General features: G+C 34.0%; 1 protein-coding gene across 2 annotated transcripts in view; it reads right to left on the reverse strand.

Moving 5' to 3' along the window:
- The window catches only part of LOC118191632 (adhesion G protein-coupled receptor B3-like), a 140,783-nt gene that overhangs the window by 104,132 nt on the left and 15,200 nt on the right, over positions 1-21,451 (reverse strand). For both annotated transcript variants that reach the window (XM_085824135.1, XM_035362459.2), the window contains exons 3-9: positions 19,037-19,228; positions 18,680-18,751; positions 16,257-16,380; positions 14,420-14,521; positions 10,491-10,672; positions 8,797-8,849; positions 625-733 (exon numbers count right to left, since the gene is read on the reverse strand). In XM_085824135.1, the coding sequence (XP_085680261.1) occupies positions 625-733; positions 8,797-8,849; positions 10,491-10,672; positions 14,420-14,521; positions 16,257-16,380; positions 18,680-18,751; positions 19,037-19,228 (834 nt within the window). The remainder of the gene's footprint in view (positions 1-624; positions 734-8,796; positions 8,850-10,490; positions 10,673-14,419; positions 14,522-16,256; positions 16,381-18,679; positions 18,752-19,036; positions 19,229-21,451) is intronic.

A 21,451-nucleotide genomic window follows, 5' to 3' on the forward strand; every position in this document is an offset into this window, starting at 1 on the left:
ACTGTCCAGGTGCGTTCCGGTCAATGATTTAGCTGAAAATGATCATTGCATTTATATACTCTTCAGACTACTTTATTTTTATAGTGAGAAATCTGAATTGTAATAAAGTTTTATTAAATTTAAACAAATCATGATATTGTAAATAGATAAATTCTGCTAATTTAAATATTGGAAAAATTTATATTTTTTATAGTACATATTTATTTTACCTATATTCACACATTTTGTTTTTAAATTTTCATGCAAAATAAAAGAATTTGCTGAATTATTTTAAACGAAAAGAAGGCAAGCACGAGAAGTACGAAATTTTATTTTAGTATCTTATACATTAAATTAATTTAATAATTTTCAAAAAAACTTACATCTTACAGTAATTTCATTCACCAGTCTAAATCCAAAGTTTAGTAAGTTAACGCTTTTTTGTCGATCTCCTCAAATTATCTTTAAGTAAAATTAATAATGCATTGTACGTAAGGAATTTTAACCAAAACTTCGTAAAACTTAAAAAGGGCATAGCAAATAAAGTCACATGTCTTTAAGTCTCATAACAACTCATGAATGGACCTACTAAAGTTTTCAAAAATTCCATATTTATTTCAAAAGTAGCGAGTTTTTTACACTTACTTGTGGTCCTTCCTCCAGCAACAAAGCAATGCTTCCAAGGTGATGACAGCGACATGTTACAATATCACCTTTAACATTAGACTTTATACAATCTTTGGTATTCCACAAGCTGTGAAAGAATATAATTTTAGTAGTTATGAGAAACTAATGCTATATTTCTCAAAACGTTTCTTGTTTAATTATAATATTTACATATTCATCGAATTATACGCAATTATAAATACTACAACATTAGAAATTGCGAGATATCCATTTAAGTTTATTATACTTTTCTAACAAATCTTACATTCATTTTCTACTATTCTTGAGCTCATAAATAATTTCTTAGACTATCTAGAGTAATCAAATTCTTGACCCAAATTTGTTCATGGCACAGTATTACCATTCCTGTTTTTAACTGAGCTTCCTTAAAAGATTTTATTAGTGAATAATGAGATGTTAAGCGTCGGAAACCTGGATTTCATTGCTAGATGACGAAGAATGGTTTGCAAAGTTAGCTACTTTTATAATATTTCCTTCCTTTTAAATTACTTAAAAAAGAATGTGAGAAAAAAAAAGAAACTAAGAACGCCGACTGCAAGCAAAAAAAAAAAAAAAAAAAAAAAAAAAAAAAAACGAAAAAAGAAAAACTCGTCCGTTTTCCATAAAACTTTATGAAATTTAATCAGTGAATCTTCAGAAAAAAAAGTTTTCAGGGTTTATATATATATATGTATACACATTTGAAGCACATCTACATGAGCTGATATATTCGAATACATTTTAAATCACTTTCTAGTTCTACTTAGTTTGTTCCCTCTATCACTGCTGATACAATTTGGTTATAATCCTGGAAACATTTTTGTTCTTTACCACTTGTACATAAACATAATCAACAACATATAAAGAAATTTAATTTAATATCTAGGCAAAATAAAAGCTTGAACGTTTGCAAGCAACGTATGTAAATTACATAAAATTTAGTTTCATAAATTTGAATAAATGTAATTTTTAACGAAATTGTGTGTCATTAATTTACCATGCAAACATAAAAATTCCTTCGTCTTTTATAATTTTCAAAGTTTTTCATAATTTTCCAAATGCTGCTTTGCCCACTATTCGTATTGAAATATTATATATAGTTCATCAATTTTCGAAACTCTGTACTTCATATGCAACGTTTACAAAGTAAAGTATTCAATAAAATAACAAGAATTGTATGAAATAAAGCGGGACCTTTCAAATTGCATTCATAATTCTGTAAATATTCACACGTGCAAGCAATATCATGATTCTCTTCACGTGCTTTATATTATTTCTTTGGTGATGTCACCACAGCAACTCAGCAATGATGCCCTAACGTTGTAGCAGAGGAAGAACAAAAGATTGACGTTATTCCAAAAGAAAACATCAGTGGCCATAATGTCGGGAGACCTTAATGGTCATCAGAAAAATGTTAAATCATCTTTACCGTGTGGACTAGACCAATGACATGGGAGCTTAACGATCAGGAAGCGAAGAATACCATTAATACGGAGATGAAGCCCTAATATTTTGGAACAGAATTGCACCTTGATTTGAGGAAATAATTTCAGTTGAAGATACAACAGTGTTCTCAAAGAAGAAGAAAGCTACCCACACACCTTATTCTGTGAAATGCAACAGAATACGCTTAGGTTTGCCAAATCCAGCTTCTGTTGAACAAAAGCATGATAATTTCTGATGCCTTATATCCGAACAATGTGACATTATCATTTTTTGCCAATACAGAATTTGTATCGCCTGTATAATTCTCTGGCTCCTGCAAATGATTGGATTTCATCTACAATCACCGTTGCAAAGTTATCTAGATAGCTGCCTGAGAGATGCAAAAATCACGAAAAACGCCAATTGTTGATTTTTGCAGGCTGCAAGCAAATGTTTTCAAACTTTGTTCAATATTTCCCTAAAAAATGCTTGGCCATCTAGTCTGGAGCTATAACCTTTGCGCAGGCAAACAGCTCTTGAACTACCTACAGTATTACAGAATATTCTGTTGGCCTGGTAGATCTGTATTGCATTGTTTTCGTAACGCTTTTTGCAAGATAGCAGTGGGTAAATATTTTGCATATCTAAAACACAGAACGATTTCTGCTCTAAATTCGCTGTATTCAAAACGGAATTCAGATATGCTTCGTATTTGTTGCAAGAAAATTCGCCCGAGTACGTTTAAAAATTTGAAATACTCTCATTATGTGAATATTAAGAATATGCGATCCATAAAGAGGAAATTGCAGGGCTTAAAAACCCGATAAAAGATTTGAAGTAAAGCTGCACTTTTGCATAATTATATGCAGTCATAAATGGTTAGCGAATTAGTTTTCTTTCGCCAGCAGTGATTCCAGTATCCCTAATTAATGAACAATAATCTTATCTAAAATTTCGTGAATTTCTCCACTGAGTTATTTTTAAAAAAACGATCCATTTGATTTACTTTATAAGAAAACGTTTTGAATGAAAACATTTATACCAAGTTAAAAGAAAGAAAATATGAAACAAAACTAGATATTTTATAAACCAGATTAACAGCAACATAGAAATGAAATTAATCTAAATGCTACAGGAGAAGGATTCAGTATTTCGAAATTTAGTGTCAATGTTGCTTTAGAATTTAAAAGTTAGAAATTCAATTTCAGTTTCAGAGTTCACTTTTTAAATAAGAGGTATTCGAAAATGAAATTTTTAAACACATAGTTAGAAGGATTTCTAGCATCTAATTTTATTAAATACAAAGCATACTGCAGACAAATTGTGTATAACCAGAATGATATAGTAAAAAAATTATCTGCACCTTGCCTTTTCTGTACCCTATTATAACTATAGAGATGAGTCAAAAATATGCCTACACATTTGCTACAAATGTTGGCTATTTCATTATAACAAAGAAAAAAAGGGAAGGGCATGGTTTCATATAGAGTTTTCTAAGAAAAGCTAACTCGTATTCACTTTACAAATAGGAAAACCCCACAAAAACCAACCATGCAGCCGTCCCATTATTCTAAGAATGCGAGTCAAAATACCAGATTTCAACATTTTTAACCACTTGGCCACTCGGAGTATGTATATATCCACATATACATAGAGAATGTAACAAAACTAATGATCGTAACTGTAAGGGTTGATAGAATTTTGAAAACAAATAACTTTCAACTTGCAATGTAGGTTCAGAAAGCTAATGGCGAGCTACGAAAGAGCACTTTCTCTAGAGTAGATGAAACGTAGTCATTCGCAGAGCCCGTCTTCACCTGATAAATGTCGCCAGAGATGCAGCAATATTCAAATGCGGAAAAGGCTCATGTACAGCTTATGTACGGGGATACAAAAGACAATGCTGCAGAAGCGGTAAGACTTTATCAAGAGCGACTTCCGACGGGGCGAAGCTCGATCGGAGAACATTTCAACGTTTGCACAAGTGGTTCTTGGAGATGGGATGATAGGAGATGGCCCGAAGACATGACGCAGATTGACCAAGGTGAGCGAAAACAATAAATTGAATAGAGACAATACTAGAGGCAGTGGACAACCAGCCCGAAAGAAGTACACGAGCAACAGCTCGTGACCAAGTTGTCAACCATATGACGGTGTGGTGTGTGTTGCGTGACGAAATGTTACACCCTTACAATCTCCATCGGGTGCAGGTCTTAAATGAAACGAATTTTCCACAATGCGAAACATTTTCGAATGGGTTCCTGTAACAGAGCATAATGCATCCAAAGTTTTCAGTATCTGTCTTGTTCATGGACGGAACTACTTTTACATCCGTTGGCATCACAACAATTACGTGCGTGTCTAGTAAATCTGCATGCTACATGTTCGAGCTGCCTAAGGCCTCCTAGACGAACTGGAGTACCTTACCTTCTTTCAGCAGAAGGTGCCTGATTTGCTAAAAAATGTGCCAGTATAAGCTCGAACAAATATGTTATTCCAGTTCGACGGAGCGCCAGCATATTTCTTCAAGTTTGTGCGAAACTACCTGGAAATTGCCTTTCAGAGCATATGTATTGGACACGATGGACCCGTCTTTTGGCCTCCCATTTCTCCCGATCTGTCCTTCCTGATGTTTGTTTTTCTGTGGAAAAAGTTAAAAGCATCGTTTACGAAACGTCCATCATTTCATCAGAAGACCTTCTCGCTCCAATTAGCGCTGCAGCTCAGACATTCGTTAACTGCCAGGAAACTCGCAGTGTGTGCATGATTCACTCCGTTGTCTATGTGACGCCTGTATTACAGCTGATGGGCGATCATTTGAGAATTTACTGTAAAGTATCCAATAATAAAAATATTTTCATCTTTAATAAATCCTTTTATTGTGTACTCCATTTTCACCAAGCAGGTGCGCTCTCGCAGCTCGCTGTTTAGTTTCCGATCCCACATTGCACGTTGTAAGTTGTTTGTTTAGAAAGTTCGATATACACTGGCTATCATTCATTACAAAAAAATCTTAAAAATGACGATTACTCAAAAGGTTACATGTAGAATTTAATGAAAAGTAGCCATATAATACAACACAGAGTAAGGCATACAATTATAAAAAAAATTATCAGACAGTTATAATGATATAGAAATTAGCATATGTGTAAAATAAATAAATCGGATGTGTCAGTTTAGTATAGGAAAATTACCCTCAATATGCGGTATGATCTTCCCAAGAAGCAATAAAACACATACAGCGATGTGCAATGTTGTCAATTTTGCAATATATTAGTTCCGTAGGAAGTGAAAGCTATTGCTCTTGCAAAGTTGCATGCGTGGCAAAAGTCTGAAGAGTCGGAAAAAAGGTAGTTATACGTCTTCTTAAAGCATTCTAAAACGGGATTCATATTCGGTAGAATATATGTCCGGGGATCGAGCTGGCCAATCCATGCTCTGAATTGTTTGCTGCTGAAGATAATCATACCCGATGCGAGCCCTGTGCGGTCTAGCGTTGTCATCCTGTGGCAGGAAATAATCACCTATTGCCCCAGCATAAGGACGCACATAAACATCAAGGATGTCATCTCTATAGACCTGAGCATTCATAGTTCCACGCGGAAAGACATGGAGGTATGTGTGTTCCCCCAAAGAGATATCACCCCAAACACAGACACTGCCTCCTCCGTATGCATCTCTTTCACGGATGTTTAATGGATTATAACAGGTTCCAGGTTCTATCCAAACCAAATAAAACCTACTTTTGCTATGGAGGTTAAACTGGACTCATACATAAAGAGAACAGCCCTCTATTGATCAGCTGTCCACCGGACATGTTTACCTGCCCAATTCAAACGTTCCCTTTTATGACGTGACGTGAGCTGCACGCAAATGGCTGAATCCCTGTTGACATTAACACCAAGCTTCCAGTGCTGCAGCAACGGAGGATCTTAGTCGGAGTTGAGGTTCTATACCTTCGCGCGCATAACAAGAAATATCGTTCATTAGGGCTAGTCGTAGTGGTTGGTCGTCCTTGGCTAACGAATCTGTGGTTAGAAATTGTTCCCATAGTCTACGAGCCAAAAACCGACTCACACTTAGCCATCTCTCCACTTCTGTCAGATTTTGTCCTGTCTCTATTTTCTCAATAGCTCTCCATCTCAGTACTTCCGGCAAATGGTACCTGGAGGTCATTGTTACAAACTGGCTATCTCAGATTTCTTCTCTCAGCATTACAGCGAAATTTGCAGGCTTGCCCTAAAACAAGCAATTTTAAGCTCCTAGTAGATGTCGTATATCCATTGCAGTGCCACTAATTTGCATACTGCACTTTTACTCAGGAATTCTTATTTGACTGCATATTCAAATGTTATAGAGTTTGCCTTGTTTTTAAAAGAGTTATTGCCATTTTCGTGATTATTCCGTAATGTTTGGATAGGAAACCAGTGTATATATGACATGTAATGTGTTAGTGTGTCCTGTAAAAGGAAATGGAGAGTGGCATACTAAATTTGAAATTTCTTTTCACATTTCAAATAAACATCGCATGCATCACAGTTTTTAACATTAGAGAAAATAACGCTGAAAATATTGCAGTTACAGCTGTAACATGAAGGTTTAAGTTTCCCGTCGCCCATGCGAGAATTGAGTAAGTCTGATTGGTATTTTTCTGTATCGCTCTTCAGTATGAAGATGTGAACTTGTGGCTATATTTCTAACTTGCTCAGTATTGAACATCACTTTGCACGCTCAGGGCACAAAGAATATATATACTCTATCTATGAGTATCCTATACAAAACATTCCTTCAGCAACAAAAAAGGGGATCATTTACAACTGATAGTTAGTAATAGAATGAACTTTGTGAAAGCAGAATTTTTAAATACGCATCTGGTGAAAAACTAAGGAGATAAAGGCATGTGTATTCATGTATTTTTAGATGTTTAGCACATCAGTTTATCAGTTGTATGCCTATGGTTCAGCCGCTATCACAACACGATTGACTGCTCAAAATTCCAACTCACGAAATCTAATAAACTCTTAGTGGCTTCCGAATTAAAATGTAGTGGATTATAACTCGTCAACATTTGGCGGACTATTATTAATGTGCAGGTGTATTCCTACTGGATGCGCTTTTTACAGTTACGAAGACTATTTTATGCACGCAATGCCTGATTACCGAGTAAACTCAGGAGGCCCATGCCTAGGGGCTCAAGTTTTAATAATCTCCCAAATAATTCTATATCTTTTCGCAATTTTTTCCCTCATGAAAGTAAGGAAAGTGAGCAACAAGTCTCTTTGAAAGAACATTATGAGTTAATCTCCCAGACTGTCTTAATCGGGTACTGTAAACGAGACATCAATTTGCCATGCAAGTTGGAATCTCATTAACCTCTAAGGGCTCTGCTCTAGTTAGAAGTCAATCAGTGTGTAACGTTGCGCGCCTCCAATTTGCACGCAACCAAGAGGTGACTGTGAAAACTGGATAAAAGACAGAGTCTTGTGAAGGGTTTAAGTCCCTTTTTATTCAACATAAAAATTTACAATTGCGTGCTCTTAACGCTCACAGACTGCGCCAACTCGGCGGTCAAATAAAAATAATAACCTGAAAAGAAACTAAAGACAAGACTCTAACTACGAGGCTCTCTAAAAGTAACTAACTCACCGCGTTTTACAATACCGCTGCTAATTCAGCAAACTGAAGCTCACTTGAACGATTAACACTACTTCCCGGCAAGCACATAGGCCGACACGCGGGGTTCTTCAATTTCTCGCTAACTACCTCCGCGCTCGTGAAGTAAGAACATCACACCCCGAACTCGTTTCCTTTCTATTTAAATCATAATACTTCCGCTGATAATTTGAATCCTTGCGCGTTCTACTAAAATTTACATATTCTGGCATTGGCAGTTCCAGGGGAAAGTAAGGCTTGACAGGAAAGATAGTTTAAACTTAAAATAAATGTTAGTTAAAATAAATATAAACCCTACAAGTGTTAAAATGCTAAAATGAGCAGCACTGTAAATCGTGTCCTTCCTGTTTCTCTCTATATATACCAAATATAAAGTCATAAGTTTATCAGTTGTTCCACGACCAAATCCACTAAATTCAAAACCACGACCTTGCAATCGCTTGCAAATACTGTGCCAAACGTAGCTTTCGACAGGAATGCGATTAATTCCTTATCTATATCAATTTTCCCTTCCCCATCTTTAAGTCGAATAGGAATATAACTTAATTTAAGGTTAAATTAAATTTTTACTATGTTATGTATTTTCATCATCTCTCAGTAGTTTTGAGTCTTATGTTCAGGTACATTCGGTTTTTATATAATTCACCTGAATAGTACTTTGTGCAGTGTCTAAAAATGGCGGCGTTACAGTATAGCTATGTAACATACAAATGACAAGTAAACATATCTATAAAAGTAAGAGAATTAAATGTATTTCAAACATGGTATCTGTTTTATTATACGTGCTCAGAAAATCGCTAAACATAGCATGAATTTTTCAGCCTTAGAAACAATTTCTTTTCTAACTAATAAAAAAAGAAGAGGCCATCTAAGAAGCATTTGGCTCTCTTCCAGGCAATGCAGATTTAATCTTATATAAAATATTCGAAAACGTGATAAGAAAGTATATTCGTTTTTAAAAACGAGTATTTGCAAACTCTTCAAAAATAGACTGGAAAAATATTCAAAACACAATGTTACAATATGTACACTCTGGAATTCTAAATTACTTACTGAGACATATTCCACAGTTGGCCACATTTTAAGTCGTATCCCATTGGCACCTCCTATAAAAGAATGAAGTTTTGTACCATAAAATTCAGAAAAGCAAATTTTCAAATTTATTAGTTTTAAACTAAAATACTATCTATTAAAACTGAAATAACAATTCGAAATGACCTATAAATGGTAACGTTAAGCATTTAAAATGTCAAACAAATTGTAGGACTGATGAAAACTGATGATATTCTTTCATTTTTCCCGCAAATAATATAAATGCATATTATCTCTTAAAATATGAAATACAGAATTTCTTAAAATATTTATATGACTGTCAATTTGAGTATGTATGACCGTCAGTAGGCCTTTCTGGGTAAATAGTTCATCTTAGATGATGGAAAAGGAAATCCCAACACCAAGAAAGAACTGTGCTGCATAAAAGAAATTTGGGAGGCATATTTAAATAACTGAAAGATTTTGTCTATTCAAATTTCGCGATAGACGAAATAGTAGCAACACTATGAATACGTAAACCTCATTGGCTTTAAACACGTGATGTAAATTTCGTGTACTTTATTTATCTTCTGGATTGGACGTTGCCATCTAGATCTGAGTCAAGAATGCCTTTACAGAAACGAAGAGAGCATTATTAGCAGTTTACTAAAATTGGATGAGATTGAATGAGATCCATATTACAATATGCCTACGAGATGGTCGATTTTCTTTTCGCGATATTGCAAAATCTCTTGGCAGAGATATATTTACTGTGCATCGGGCGTGTTGGCAGCAGTGCTCACGGGAAGTCTGATGAAAGCCGGGGTCCCGTCGCACATGTGCGACGACTCAAAGGAAAGACCACAGTATTCACCTCATGCCTGTAGCGCATCGTACTGTATCTGGAACAGACATACGAACTTTTAGTGGCACCAGAATGACACAGCTAACTGTAATAAATATATTAATTGAGGGACAGCTCCTATCCAGACGTCCTCTATCGGCCATACGACTAACTCCAAATCATTGCCACTTCTGTGATGTCAAGTTAAAGTTCATTGGAGGGCGATGTTGAGATCTGCTGCGTTCTCAGATGAGATTCATTCCTATGTTAGTGCCCATGATGGTCGTATGTTAGATACAAGGAAACCAGGTGAGCGCTTGGAAGCAAGCGCGGCATAGACTAATTGGATATACATTGGGAGTTAGAATTTGGAGTACAGCAAGAGCACTCTCGTCGTTATCTCACACACATTGTACGTCAAACTGATGATTGCACCAGTCGTGCTGCCATTCTTAACAAATATTACAGGGACAATTTGCAACGCTCGTTTTTATACCGCTACTATTATCCAACGTGATCTATAGAGGGTCGGCATGTTGCCTTAGCCTGCCAGATCACTCGATAGAGCATAAAATGTCTTTACGGCACGGAGACACTCTAAATGCACGGAGAGCCGAATGTCCTTTCGAATGGTTTGGTGGTAGCGGAAAGGGATGTGAGATTCTAGTACGCGCCCCGGGGTATTCCTCATCTAAATGGGACATAGTGGGGGAGGGGTTGATTGTGGATTCGTCTTATCATCTATATGATGCTCAAGGCCCGTGCCAACGATAGATGCAATATTGAACTACTTGCCTTGGTAAAATTCGTGAACTTTAGTGGGAGATAATTGGAGAAATCAGGATACAAAAATATGAAAAATGAAATATACCTTTTTCATTTGGAGTCCAATGTCAAAAGTCGGAGGGTGCAAAAGTCGGTTTAATGAGTTAAGAGGAGACAATATTGTTGCCACAGCTATGTCGCTGTTAACAGCAAGATTTTCAATGGAAAGCAAATATTTCAACCCTTTTATCCACATGAGCGCATAAGCACTTCTTTCCAGAGCTTTCTCTGAAATAAAAGAAAATACATCACTGTAACGAATCTATTGAAATGTAGAATACATTTCTAACTGAGCCACATAAATATCTTTTTAGTACAATCAGCAAAATAATAAAAATAATAATCAAAGAAAAGACGTTTATTTAGTAATAAAAATTATTCAGAATACGCATACTTGCTATACACCGCGTTAAAAAACACATTTTCATAAAGAAATATTCTATATGTTCTTCTTTTCATTCCATAATATCCCGAAATACTTTGTAAAAATTTGGTAGAATTCTGAAACTTTGGCATATTTCAAATCTGATCCTAATTTCAGTGTTTAAAAACTACTTCAATAAAACTGTTAAGACTTGCACGTATAAATTCGCTGAACTAAGCTTTATTTTTCTATTACTTTTAGAGGAAACTAAAGTTGCAACGTCTTGTATATTTGGCTATCATAAAATAAGCTAAACGTTGGAAGACTGTTTAGTGGATAATTAAGTGTTAAAGTACTAGAAAGTCAGGAGAAAGGTGTAAGAACCCTTTATTAACTCAAATAAAATTTCCAGATGGCACCAACTCATGCTTACAAAAGCCGAGTTTTTGGATCAGCTCAAAAGGTAATGAATAAGTTAAATTAAGTTGAGTTATCCTAACGGCTTCACAGATTAATTACAGCGCAAGCTCGCTCTGACTCGAAAAGTCGGCTTAAACAAGCTTGATGGCAAGAACAGCTCAACGCCACAGAAATATAATCGCTAGAAATTCAAAGTTAGCAACGTGGTCTTCAGGCGGGAAGAACACGCTCCGATTTCGCCTTCCAAAACTTTCCCTTAAATACTAACTCCTTTCTACCTCATTTGAATACACGCGCGCTAGACAATTTGCACTCTGGCAGAAAAGTGTGAGTTGAAAGCAAGAACGATAAAAAAGCTACTTCAACGTAAAATAACTGTTAAATCAATTAAATAAAGCCTCACAAAGTAACTTAGCACTTTGGATACTGACTGATATTTTGTATGCGTCCCTTGCAACAAACCATGTGCAGGATTATATTGTAATTATCTTTATTATTTTCCAAATCTTTTAAGTACAAAACCGTTCTTCAAACAAAGTACAAAACTATTCTTCGAAGTGCATATTTTGAAGTGATTTAGCACATCAATATCAGGCACTTTATCGCAAAAAAATATATCTGTTGGAGGCTGATTATTTCCATAAATGCACTGTTCATTTTCAGTTGAACGCAGAAACTCCATTTCAACTGAATGTAACCTGTTTTAATTTACATAAAATGCTTCATTTTTATACATTTCCCTATAGTCTTAAAAGTCAGACCTTCGGTGTAGAAATATTCCCCACCATCAGTAATCTCAACAAAGTTTATTGTAAATCTCTGGATAGTTAGTGAAATCTATAGCTTCATGAACTAGAGAAAAATAAGTGAAATATTTCATAAGAGCAGTATTTCACATCATCGTTATTATCAGAATAAATTTATTCAAATTCCTTAAATTCAGTTAACTGTAGAAATTCAGTTAACTGTAGAAAGATCAGTATAATACTTCCTCAGTATTCAGATCAACATTAACTTCACGCAGTTTAAGCAAACTTTTTTTAAATGTTCTTGAAATCTGTAATTTATTGAGCTATAGAAAGATGAGTGGAATACTTCTTCGGCAGCAGTATTTCATACCTTCGTTAATTTCAGCAGAATTTTATTAAAATTCTTTGGATGGTTATTGAGATCTATAGTTTTGTGAAATGTAGAAAGATGAGTGGAATATTTCCTCAACAGCGATATTCTGTATCAGCGTTAACTTCAGATCTATAATTTTTGGAACTATAGAAGAATGATTGAAACACTTCTCAACCACATTATTTCACGCAATCTTTAATCTCAACACAATTCATGGTTCATGAAATCTATAGTTTCATGACTATAACAAGATAAGTGGAATACTTTCTCAGCAACAGTGTTCCACATCATCGTTAACTTCAGAATAATATTATTAAAATTGTTTGGATTGCTCTTGAGATCTATGGTTTCATGAACTATGGAAATATTGTAAAGATCTTAAGTTTTAATAACGTTTATTTTATTTTAAAACTGTACTATCTTTCTTATTTTTCCACTTCTGGCCAGAGTTAAATGCGTTAACTTGTTTATGCAAATTGTACTTGCTAATGCCCAAGTATTTAAGTTGTGGCATTTTGCCAAGAGTTAGAGGGAGAAGGGAAGTGAGCCGCTTTGTCACTGTATTCCGCACGAGTTTTCAATCATCTGCTGTCCGCCTTTAAGGCCAGAGGTTTAGTCCTCTTGATATTTAAAACGTATTGTATTATTATATCGGCAGTTTGCGTACTACCTACGCAACTTTTTAAAAAGACCAATCTTAGTGTCAGGCATTTCTAAACTAATTCAAAGTTAGCTTTTAGTTAGTAGTTTTATATTTTTACGTTCAGACCACAAGTGGTTGGTCTCTGTATCCCTAAGTACGGGAGCACTTGTAATGTTATAGAGAATAAAGGGTTCAGTACACCTTTCCTGCTTGTGACGTCCATTCCACACATACTTCAACACAGCTTTAGTAAGCTCTCTGTTCCTATTCAGGACATAGCATGTTTCCAAAGCAAGTAAAAAGACATACTAGCCCTGACAAGATGACTGGAATACATCTTCAAAAGCAGTTTTCCACATCAGCATTAAGTTCAGCAAAATTTATTAAAACTTTTTAGATGGTTCTTAATTCACTGTCTATCGAAAGATGAGTGAAATACAACCTCAATCACAGTACTCTACGAAATCACTAACCTCAGCACTGTGGCTGATTCGTGAGATCTATATGGTTCCATGAAAGGTGAGTGGAATACTTCTTCAGCAGCAATATTTCATATCATTTTTAAATTCGTGACAATTTGATTTAAATTCTTTGGAGAATTCGTAAAATCTATAATTTCATTGTAAAAATGGGAGCCATAAATAATGTCAGGTACACATTCTCTTCATGATACTGTTTAATGAAATTTAACTCAATGATATAACTATGTTAAGGTTTCTTAAATGTTTTCCTAATTGAAATAATAGCCTTCTTTCGTTTTCGCTTGCATGCATTTTTTTTTTAAATTTTTAAACAGAATTTTATATAATATAAATTATAAAACTTTTGCATGCTAAACTCTTTATTTCCAAACATATTCTTATTCATCTTTTTAAATTTATTATTATTATTATTTTCTGGTGTCTTGTGCAATGTTAGCCTTAACGATTTGTAACCTTAGCAGATCCGAATTTAGACTTGATAAAGCCCTAAGCTATTAATGGTATGGGGCCCTTTATAAGTCTGTTATACTATGTTTTAATACTATATTTTAATTTTGGGGGCCCCCAAGAGTGTGGGGCCCTAAGCTATAACTTGTGTAGGCTATACGTAAATTCTGCACTGAGCCTTAAGGTAAAATATGTTAATAAAAGCTTTAAAAACCTTTAGAACGTTGCGCGGTTAAATTTTACTCTTCTCTATACTTTAAAGATGTAGTAATGTTTTCTATGATCGAGAAGCGTTTTGAAATGTACGTTTCTCTTAATACTACAGCAGAAATATTTATAAAACCTCCAAAACTCATTAAAATGCTAAGATGTAGTTCAAGAGCTGAAAAATTACTTTTAAACTTAAAACACAAACTTGAGGGCATAATTTCGAGATATGCGAAATAAAAACAATGAAGTAATAAATAGATAACAAAACAGGATGTAAATAATGTTACCTAAATTAAAGAAGGAAGACATTTCATCATCTCTCTCATATTCTGAAGAGAAGTTCATCAGTGAGAGCTGGCGAATGTGTTTTCCTCTGTACAGGTACAACACTGCGTTAATGAGAAACACATTTAGTTTTAAATACTAAAAATTGTCAGAATAGCAGGTATTCATTTACATCCTGGAAACATAAACTGAAAAGACAAATATTCACTGTGTATAGTATCTTATATATAACATATTACAATTAATATCACATAACATGATGAAACTGATTATTGCTGCAAGCAAAGTAGGCCTCTACATATTAAAAATCAGTTGCAATAATTGTAATCATTGGTAAAGTCAACTGTATCAAAAATTCAGATGGTAATCACTTTGCAGTTGCCTTGAAAGCAAGCTATTTCATATCTGTCATTGTTGATTTTTCGTGGGGGTTTGTTTTCTCACAAGGAGGCGTCAAAAAGCAAAGAAATTTTAGACAAAAGGCGGGTCAACCTTTTAATAATTAATACCTATAGAAACTAAACTCAGTGGTGTAACAGCCCTAGTGGGCAAGGCCTGCAGTGCCCGAAATCTGTTTTCTTGATATTTGGCCGCTCCGGGGGTCGTTAACATATGCCCTGGACAAGTGGTCAGCTTGTCGCAGGACCCCCGGTGTTTAAGCCCCAATGGAACTTGGTACTCATTTTATCGACCCATTCAAGGTATGAAAGGCTGAGTAAACTTTGCCCAGACCGGCGATCGAACCCCGGGCCTCAATGCCTATAGTCTATCAGAAAAAAATGGATGTACGCTTTGTTTCTTTACGTATTGCATCTAGATTCATAATCTAAAAGTTATAAATTATAAAATTTAAGTTATTAAAAAATAATAAGTTATTCCAGAAACCGCAAATGCTAATAAAATATTATGTACCATTAAGTTAGATTTGTTCGTCTGTTTTACTTCTACTGTCAGAATTAGTTGAGTTTCTAGTGTAAAGATTACCTAGAAATCATTAAACATTAGAACGTACACTAAGTGCTCTTACATTTTATTATCCATGAACCGTTTAATATGATATTCGTTATATCGAAATGATTTGCTCTATTTTAAATTTTACATTTATGTTAGAGGTAAAAGTATTATATTGTAAGGATTATGTTAATTTTATTAACAGTTAAATTTTAAGTTAAATTTCCTTTTTTTTTTCAAATTCTTAACTTCAACTTACTACTTCCGGCCAGAACGTAGTTTTGGAATCTTGCTGAATATTTAATGAGGAGGAGCGGTATTTAAACCACGAAGTTACTTACTGAGTCGGAGAGAATCAGAGTTTCTGATTTACGCGCGTCTGCCTTTTTTGCCTCTCTCTCTCTCTCAAAGCTGTTATTACGCTCGGCCGTACTCAGGCCCTTGCTAAGCTTCGTAGTCAAATAAGTTAAGGGGCCAACTCGATTTGAATATTGTTAGCTTCGGCTATATTTCTTTAGTTAACCTTAGTTTTAGTTTAATTCTTAGTCTTTTTAAGTTCAAGCCCAAGGGCGGGCTTTGTTTGTACACTCCCAGGCGGAGTTTTGTTAAATCTTATTGAAATAATAAAGGGTTAGTTACCCTTCTAACTTGTTGTTTCTTGTAACCGAACTTAAGCGATTATTCGCTTATCAGTTCTTAGATTCTTCACTTCCAACATTAACTTAGAATTACAAGATGAGGAACTCTACAATATGAATGTAATCATCTGCTAGTATCCATATGTGATACAAACTGAAAACAATTTATTAATGGCTTCAGGTACATTTTATGGCATACAGCATGCGCTTTTCACAGCTAAATTAATATTATAACTATTTTGGTACTTACCGACATTAGGTGCCGCTCTAAAGACAATTTGTTTCTTCTGTGTTTTTAATAATCCTCTTAATGCTCGTTCAGCAAAGTAAGTAAGATCGAATATCATTTCCACTGCTTTCTCTGTAATAAGCTTCTGAAATAGATATGTAGACTTTAAAAGAATCAACTTATTTTGAAAATTTCAAGTTAAATAAAATGGCTGTTGGCAGCACATCATTTGTTTTCAAAATAAAGACTATAGGCTATTATTGCGAAAGAAGTCAATAATTGTTATGAAATTCTAATTTTTATTAATTATGCTCCGCATAATCTGTTCACTTATGAAAAACTTTTGTAAGCCTAAGTTATACTTTAAAAACTGGCAGACATATATGTTGTGATCTCAGCAACTGAATATTTTGCAATAAGGCAGACTCTTCATGACATATCCGATTAAAGATAAAAGAGAAATTGTTTCATTCTTTACGTATTTGAAGTGAGCCACTAGCTTTGGTATTTTAGGAGTTAAGTAAGTCAGAGTGATAAGTCATCAAGAAGAGAAGATCTTACCATCGATTGCCAACCGGAGCCTTGATCCAATGATGCCGTCCAAGGAATTGCATTTGGTAGGGTAGGATTAACTCTTCCAAATTATTGTTCGAAAGGAAAACTGAAGACTCAGTGTTACATTTTCTCCAAGAGTTAAATCACTAAATACATATTCAAAATAAGATCTCGTCTCAACAATGATACTTGTCGAAATATGTGAAGAACATCTGCAGTACATTCCTTGAGATGGCCTTTTATTCAATCAGTATTACATTTTTAAAGTCTTCCGCGCTTCTGTTATGACCCTTAATTTAACGTGACATCTTAGAGGACAGGTACAGTTCGCATGATACAAGATCAGAAGACTGTTGTGTTTGGACGGGCAAGAGCTGCCATAGACGTGTGATCTAGATCGGTGTTTCTCAAGCGCCAGTCCGCGGACCGGCACTGGTCCGCAAGAAATATTTGCCGGTTCGCGAAATATCCAGCTATCTGTCCAAAATCCAAAGTGTCATCGGCGGACAATCGTTATTACAACAGTATCTAAATCCCAATAACAATTGTTTACTAGTTGAGTATTTATTCATGTAAAAACGTTGTCCCAATGGGTACAACGTTTTCACATAAATAAATACTCAAATACGTTAATTATTAAACTTACCGGTCAGCGAAAACGTATCGAAATATTTTACCGGTCCTCGGAGAAAATCCAGTTGAGAAACACTGATCTAGATGATACATAGTCTTGAATAAGGATGCAATAACTGTAATGTTTGGATATTGTATCTTCTATCTGATCTCGAATCAATATACTAAACACTTTCTTCTTATCGTATCATTGGTTAGCCTTGGCGCCTGGGTTCATCTTCTTCAGCTTCTTTCTGTTATTTTAGAAAGTCGTGTCTTTCGAAAACTTTCAATATTATTTCCTCAAGAAGGATAAAATTTTATCGTTAGAAGTACTTTTGTAGGCCTCCGTTGGACATTTGTACAAAAACACATAGAACGTAATGTTCACCTGCCGGTCAACAAGCTCCATTTTCTTGCACACCACCAACCGCAAAATACCTGATACTCAGATGCACCCAGAGGAAATCCATGACGTGTTTGGACAAAACTGTGTCCCATTTCATATGGACTAGACCATAACATGGTCAAATAATGTCATGTTCGTTTCACTAAGCAAATATTTTATTCTCACTCAGAGGCTACATCTTTTGACATGCCAAGCATTCACCATTCTGCTTACGAATTTCATGAATGAATTTCTGCATTATTTGTTGTTTCTCAAAATTTATAATTATAGTTTAGATGAAATTTTTGTAAAATACACGAAACTATAGGCTTAAAACAGCATGTCATCGCAATGCTCATATTGGAAAATTTCAATTTCTTTGACACTGATTTTCTTTTCCTTCTTTCAGAGTTTTTAATTTTAACTAAACTTCCCATCCCTTTTTTGTTGTTGTTATCACATTAAGAAGGAAATTGGTGTTTTCATTTCCTTTTACAGCTATTTATATTTTAATGAAAGTGCGAATAAGACATGCAAATAATGGCTAGAAGTAGTTTGAAAAATATCACCAAATTGTTGAGGAAATTCATCTAATTTTATGAATAAAGAAGTCAAAGAAAGAAAATTAACGCATTTGTTAATAAGAAAATCGTTTTAAACATCATGGATTTTTTAGGGGAGTGAGGTGGGTGAGTAACTCTTGTTTTTCAGTAACTTTATGTATAATCTCTTTTGCATATTGTAAATATCGTAAAATTTATTACTTCTAAGAAATATCGTCCCAAAGCTAAAGATGAAATTAGTATCTGAAAGCTTGTCAATAAATGGAAATTAAAGGTATTTTAGTAATTTTTAAACTTATAAATAGAAGATAAAATGTTTAACTTACGTTCTTTTGTGATCCACTTGAAAAAAGTACCGTTTTTCTCTTTATAAGCTCATTTGCTGCATGCAGAAGAGTCTGTGAAACAGAAACAATTATTTAAGCCAAGAGAAATTCAGTTACTGAGTGACCTATTGTTCACTGAGTAACTGAATGTGACCTATGTTCAACATACATATAAATTAACTGTGCTGTTAATTAAAATACAATCCTAGAAACAATTTAAATAAACATATAATTTAATATTCTGATAATATGAGGTTTCATAAAGACAAGAAATTAAAATATGTTTGAACTTTATTGATACATAAAATGAAAAGTGCATCAGATTTAAACACCAAATAATGCTTATTGAAACATTACCTGGATATACTTTGTATCCCTTGATTTGTCCATTTTCAAGTTCATATCGAGCTTGAGAAACGTATTAAGTATTTCGAAAGCTTCCAACCTGTCCATGGGGCTCTTCATATCTACCGAAGAAATGTACTTGGAAAATTCATCAGCTAATACGTACATATTCCCAATCATACCCTTTTGAACTTGATGGAAAATCTATGTTAAAATAATAAAATATATTTCAGGTTCCGTATTAAATACCCTTTTGTTTTCCTGATTCTTAAGAAAATCTACTGGAAAATATTTTTCAAAATTAATATATACAGTATTAATAATAATACATGATTATATACTTCCGTGATAAATTTTATTTAGATGATTACTAAATAACATTTATCACGGAAATTGCCTTGAATAGCCTAATTAAAGGGAAGGAATTAGCATGAATTGAATGAAAATAGTTACCGTTTTCATTTATATTTGCATATAATTGTTAAATTAAATAATGCATCTGATAATGCATTTGTTAAATAACCCATCTGCATAAATATGCATCTGACAGTAAACACTATTCATTCAAATGTGTTTATATGTTTTAGACTATTTAGATTCATTTTAAAATATTAAATTAAATTATAAAATGTTCTTATTTAGTCTATTCCTGTTTTATCGAGAAATTGAGAAGATTCTGAATGAATTACAGTATACTAAATTCGATTAGTAATTATATAGGGATATATGCTTTTGTATACATTATGAATTTTTAATTTCCATTAGTTCCAGCTTTTCATTTTTCCAAAACTAATAATAATAAATAATAGTACAATTTATTAGGTAAAACTATAGTATCAATAAAAAAGGACAATGTCTTTAGATTTTAGAAGTTTATTTCATATAATATGTTATTTTCAGAAGTTTATTTAGATAATATGTTACTTTTTTCTTAATTTGTCACTATAACATCTATTTCTGCTGTCAGCCTTCATCAGTGCAAATTAGGTGAAATTTAAATAGCAGGCGAATATGTTATTTAAAAATTCATATTTGGCAACGCGCCCAAAAGCAGTTTTTTCATGAGCTACCCAACTCTTCGTCGATCTGGTTTTGGTGGTTGGTTTCTTCTGCGTTAGAACTAGCTTCCCATATTTTTGATAGTCTAGAAATAGCAAATAGTTTTAGCTCTACTTTACTTCCTTGTACAAAGTAAAAAGGAAGTATTTTAATCGCGAAAAGTTTCAGGCAGCATATTTCAACGAAAATATCCATTTTGACCGCTTTCGAATGCAATTTAACGATGTTTTTGCGTGATATCTATGCTTAAGGACAGAATAAAATACTCTTTTCCTCCAAAAAAATTATAAAACTGCTTTAAAATGAATTCTGAAAAGAATTTTTCGTGGGGTCTGTACGTACGAACGTACGTACGTATCTCGCATAACTCAAAAACGAGTAGCCTCAGAACGTTGAAATTTTGTATATAAGACTGCTATAACATGTAGATGTGCACCTCATATTTGGTTGCAATCGGCCGCACCAAACGTATATAAATATATTTATATATATATCCCGTCTGTTACCCGACCCAGTGATCTCAGTTTCTTTACCCTTATATGTTTGTAAATTGTACATATTTTGCTTTAAAAATGATTAAATTATGTTGTTTTTATCTTCCGGTTAAGGTTTCTATGCCTTTAGTAAATCTGTGTGAAATAGTTTTAGAATTATCAACAATTTTAAAGCTGTTTAAGTGCCGCTAAACCTAATAATTTTTTTATGGCGGCCATTGCGTGTTTACATTTGAAACAGCAGACTAGTGGATTTGCTGCCAATCTAGAGAAACTTAGCTTCGCAACAACAAAGATAACGTCTTCATTTATTATTGCGAATTAAATCATACTTAATCCTTTCTGGAATTTTTCGAGGAAATAAGTGTTTAAGATTTACTTCGTAATTTTTACAAAAGAAAATATAAAAATTACTTTAAAACATCAAATTCTCTAACATAAGCTATCTGTAATCTACAATATTTTTAGCGTTTTAGAGGAACGAAAGTAGATGAAATAAAAACATTACTTACCTCACACTGAGACAAATTTTTATGATCAGTCTAAAGAGAAATGTTTTTGTGGTCTTACTTACTGACACTCTGCTTGTACAATTCTGTGTAATTATCGCCTAACAACAATGAATTTTATACTCAATCGTTAACCACTTCACCAACCTCTCTGAAACTGGTCTTAGAAATGTTTCTTTCGCCAGCTGTCAACACATATTTAGAAGTTAGCGCCAAACCAACTTGAACCGCCTACTTGCCACATTCAAGGATGTTGAAGGACGTACGTCACCCTAGCTAGAATAAGAAGTTTTTTTCTATTCCCTAATCTCCGATTCCTATATGGACATGGACCCTTTCCCACTTATCACTAAGAAAGGAATATT

The sequence above is a fragment of the Stegodyphus dumicola genome, chromosome 9 (genome assembly GCF_044657685.1).
Source record: "Stegodyphus dumicola isolate Sdum_Otavi_A_Nest chromosome 9, ASM4465768v1".
NCBI lineage: Eukaryota > Metazoa > Arthropoda > Arachnida > Araneae > Eresidae > Stegodyphus > Stegodyphus dumicola.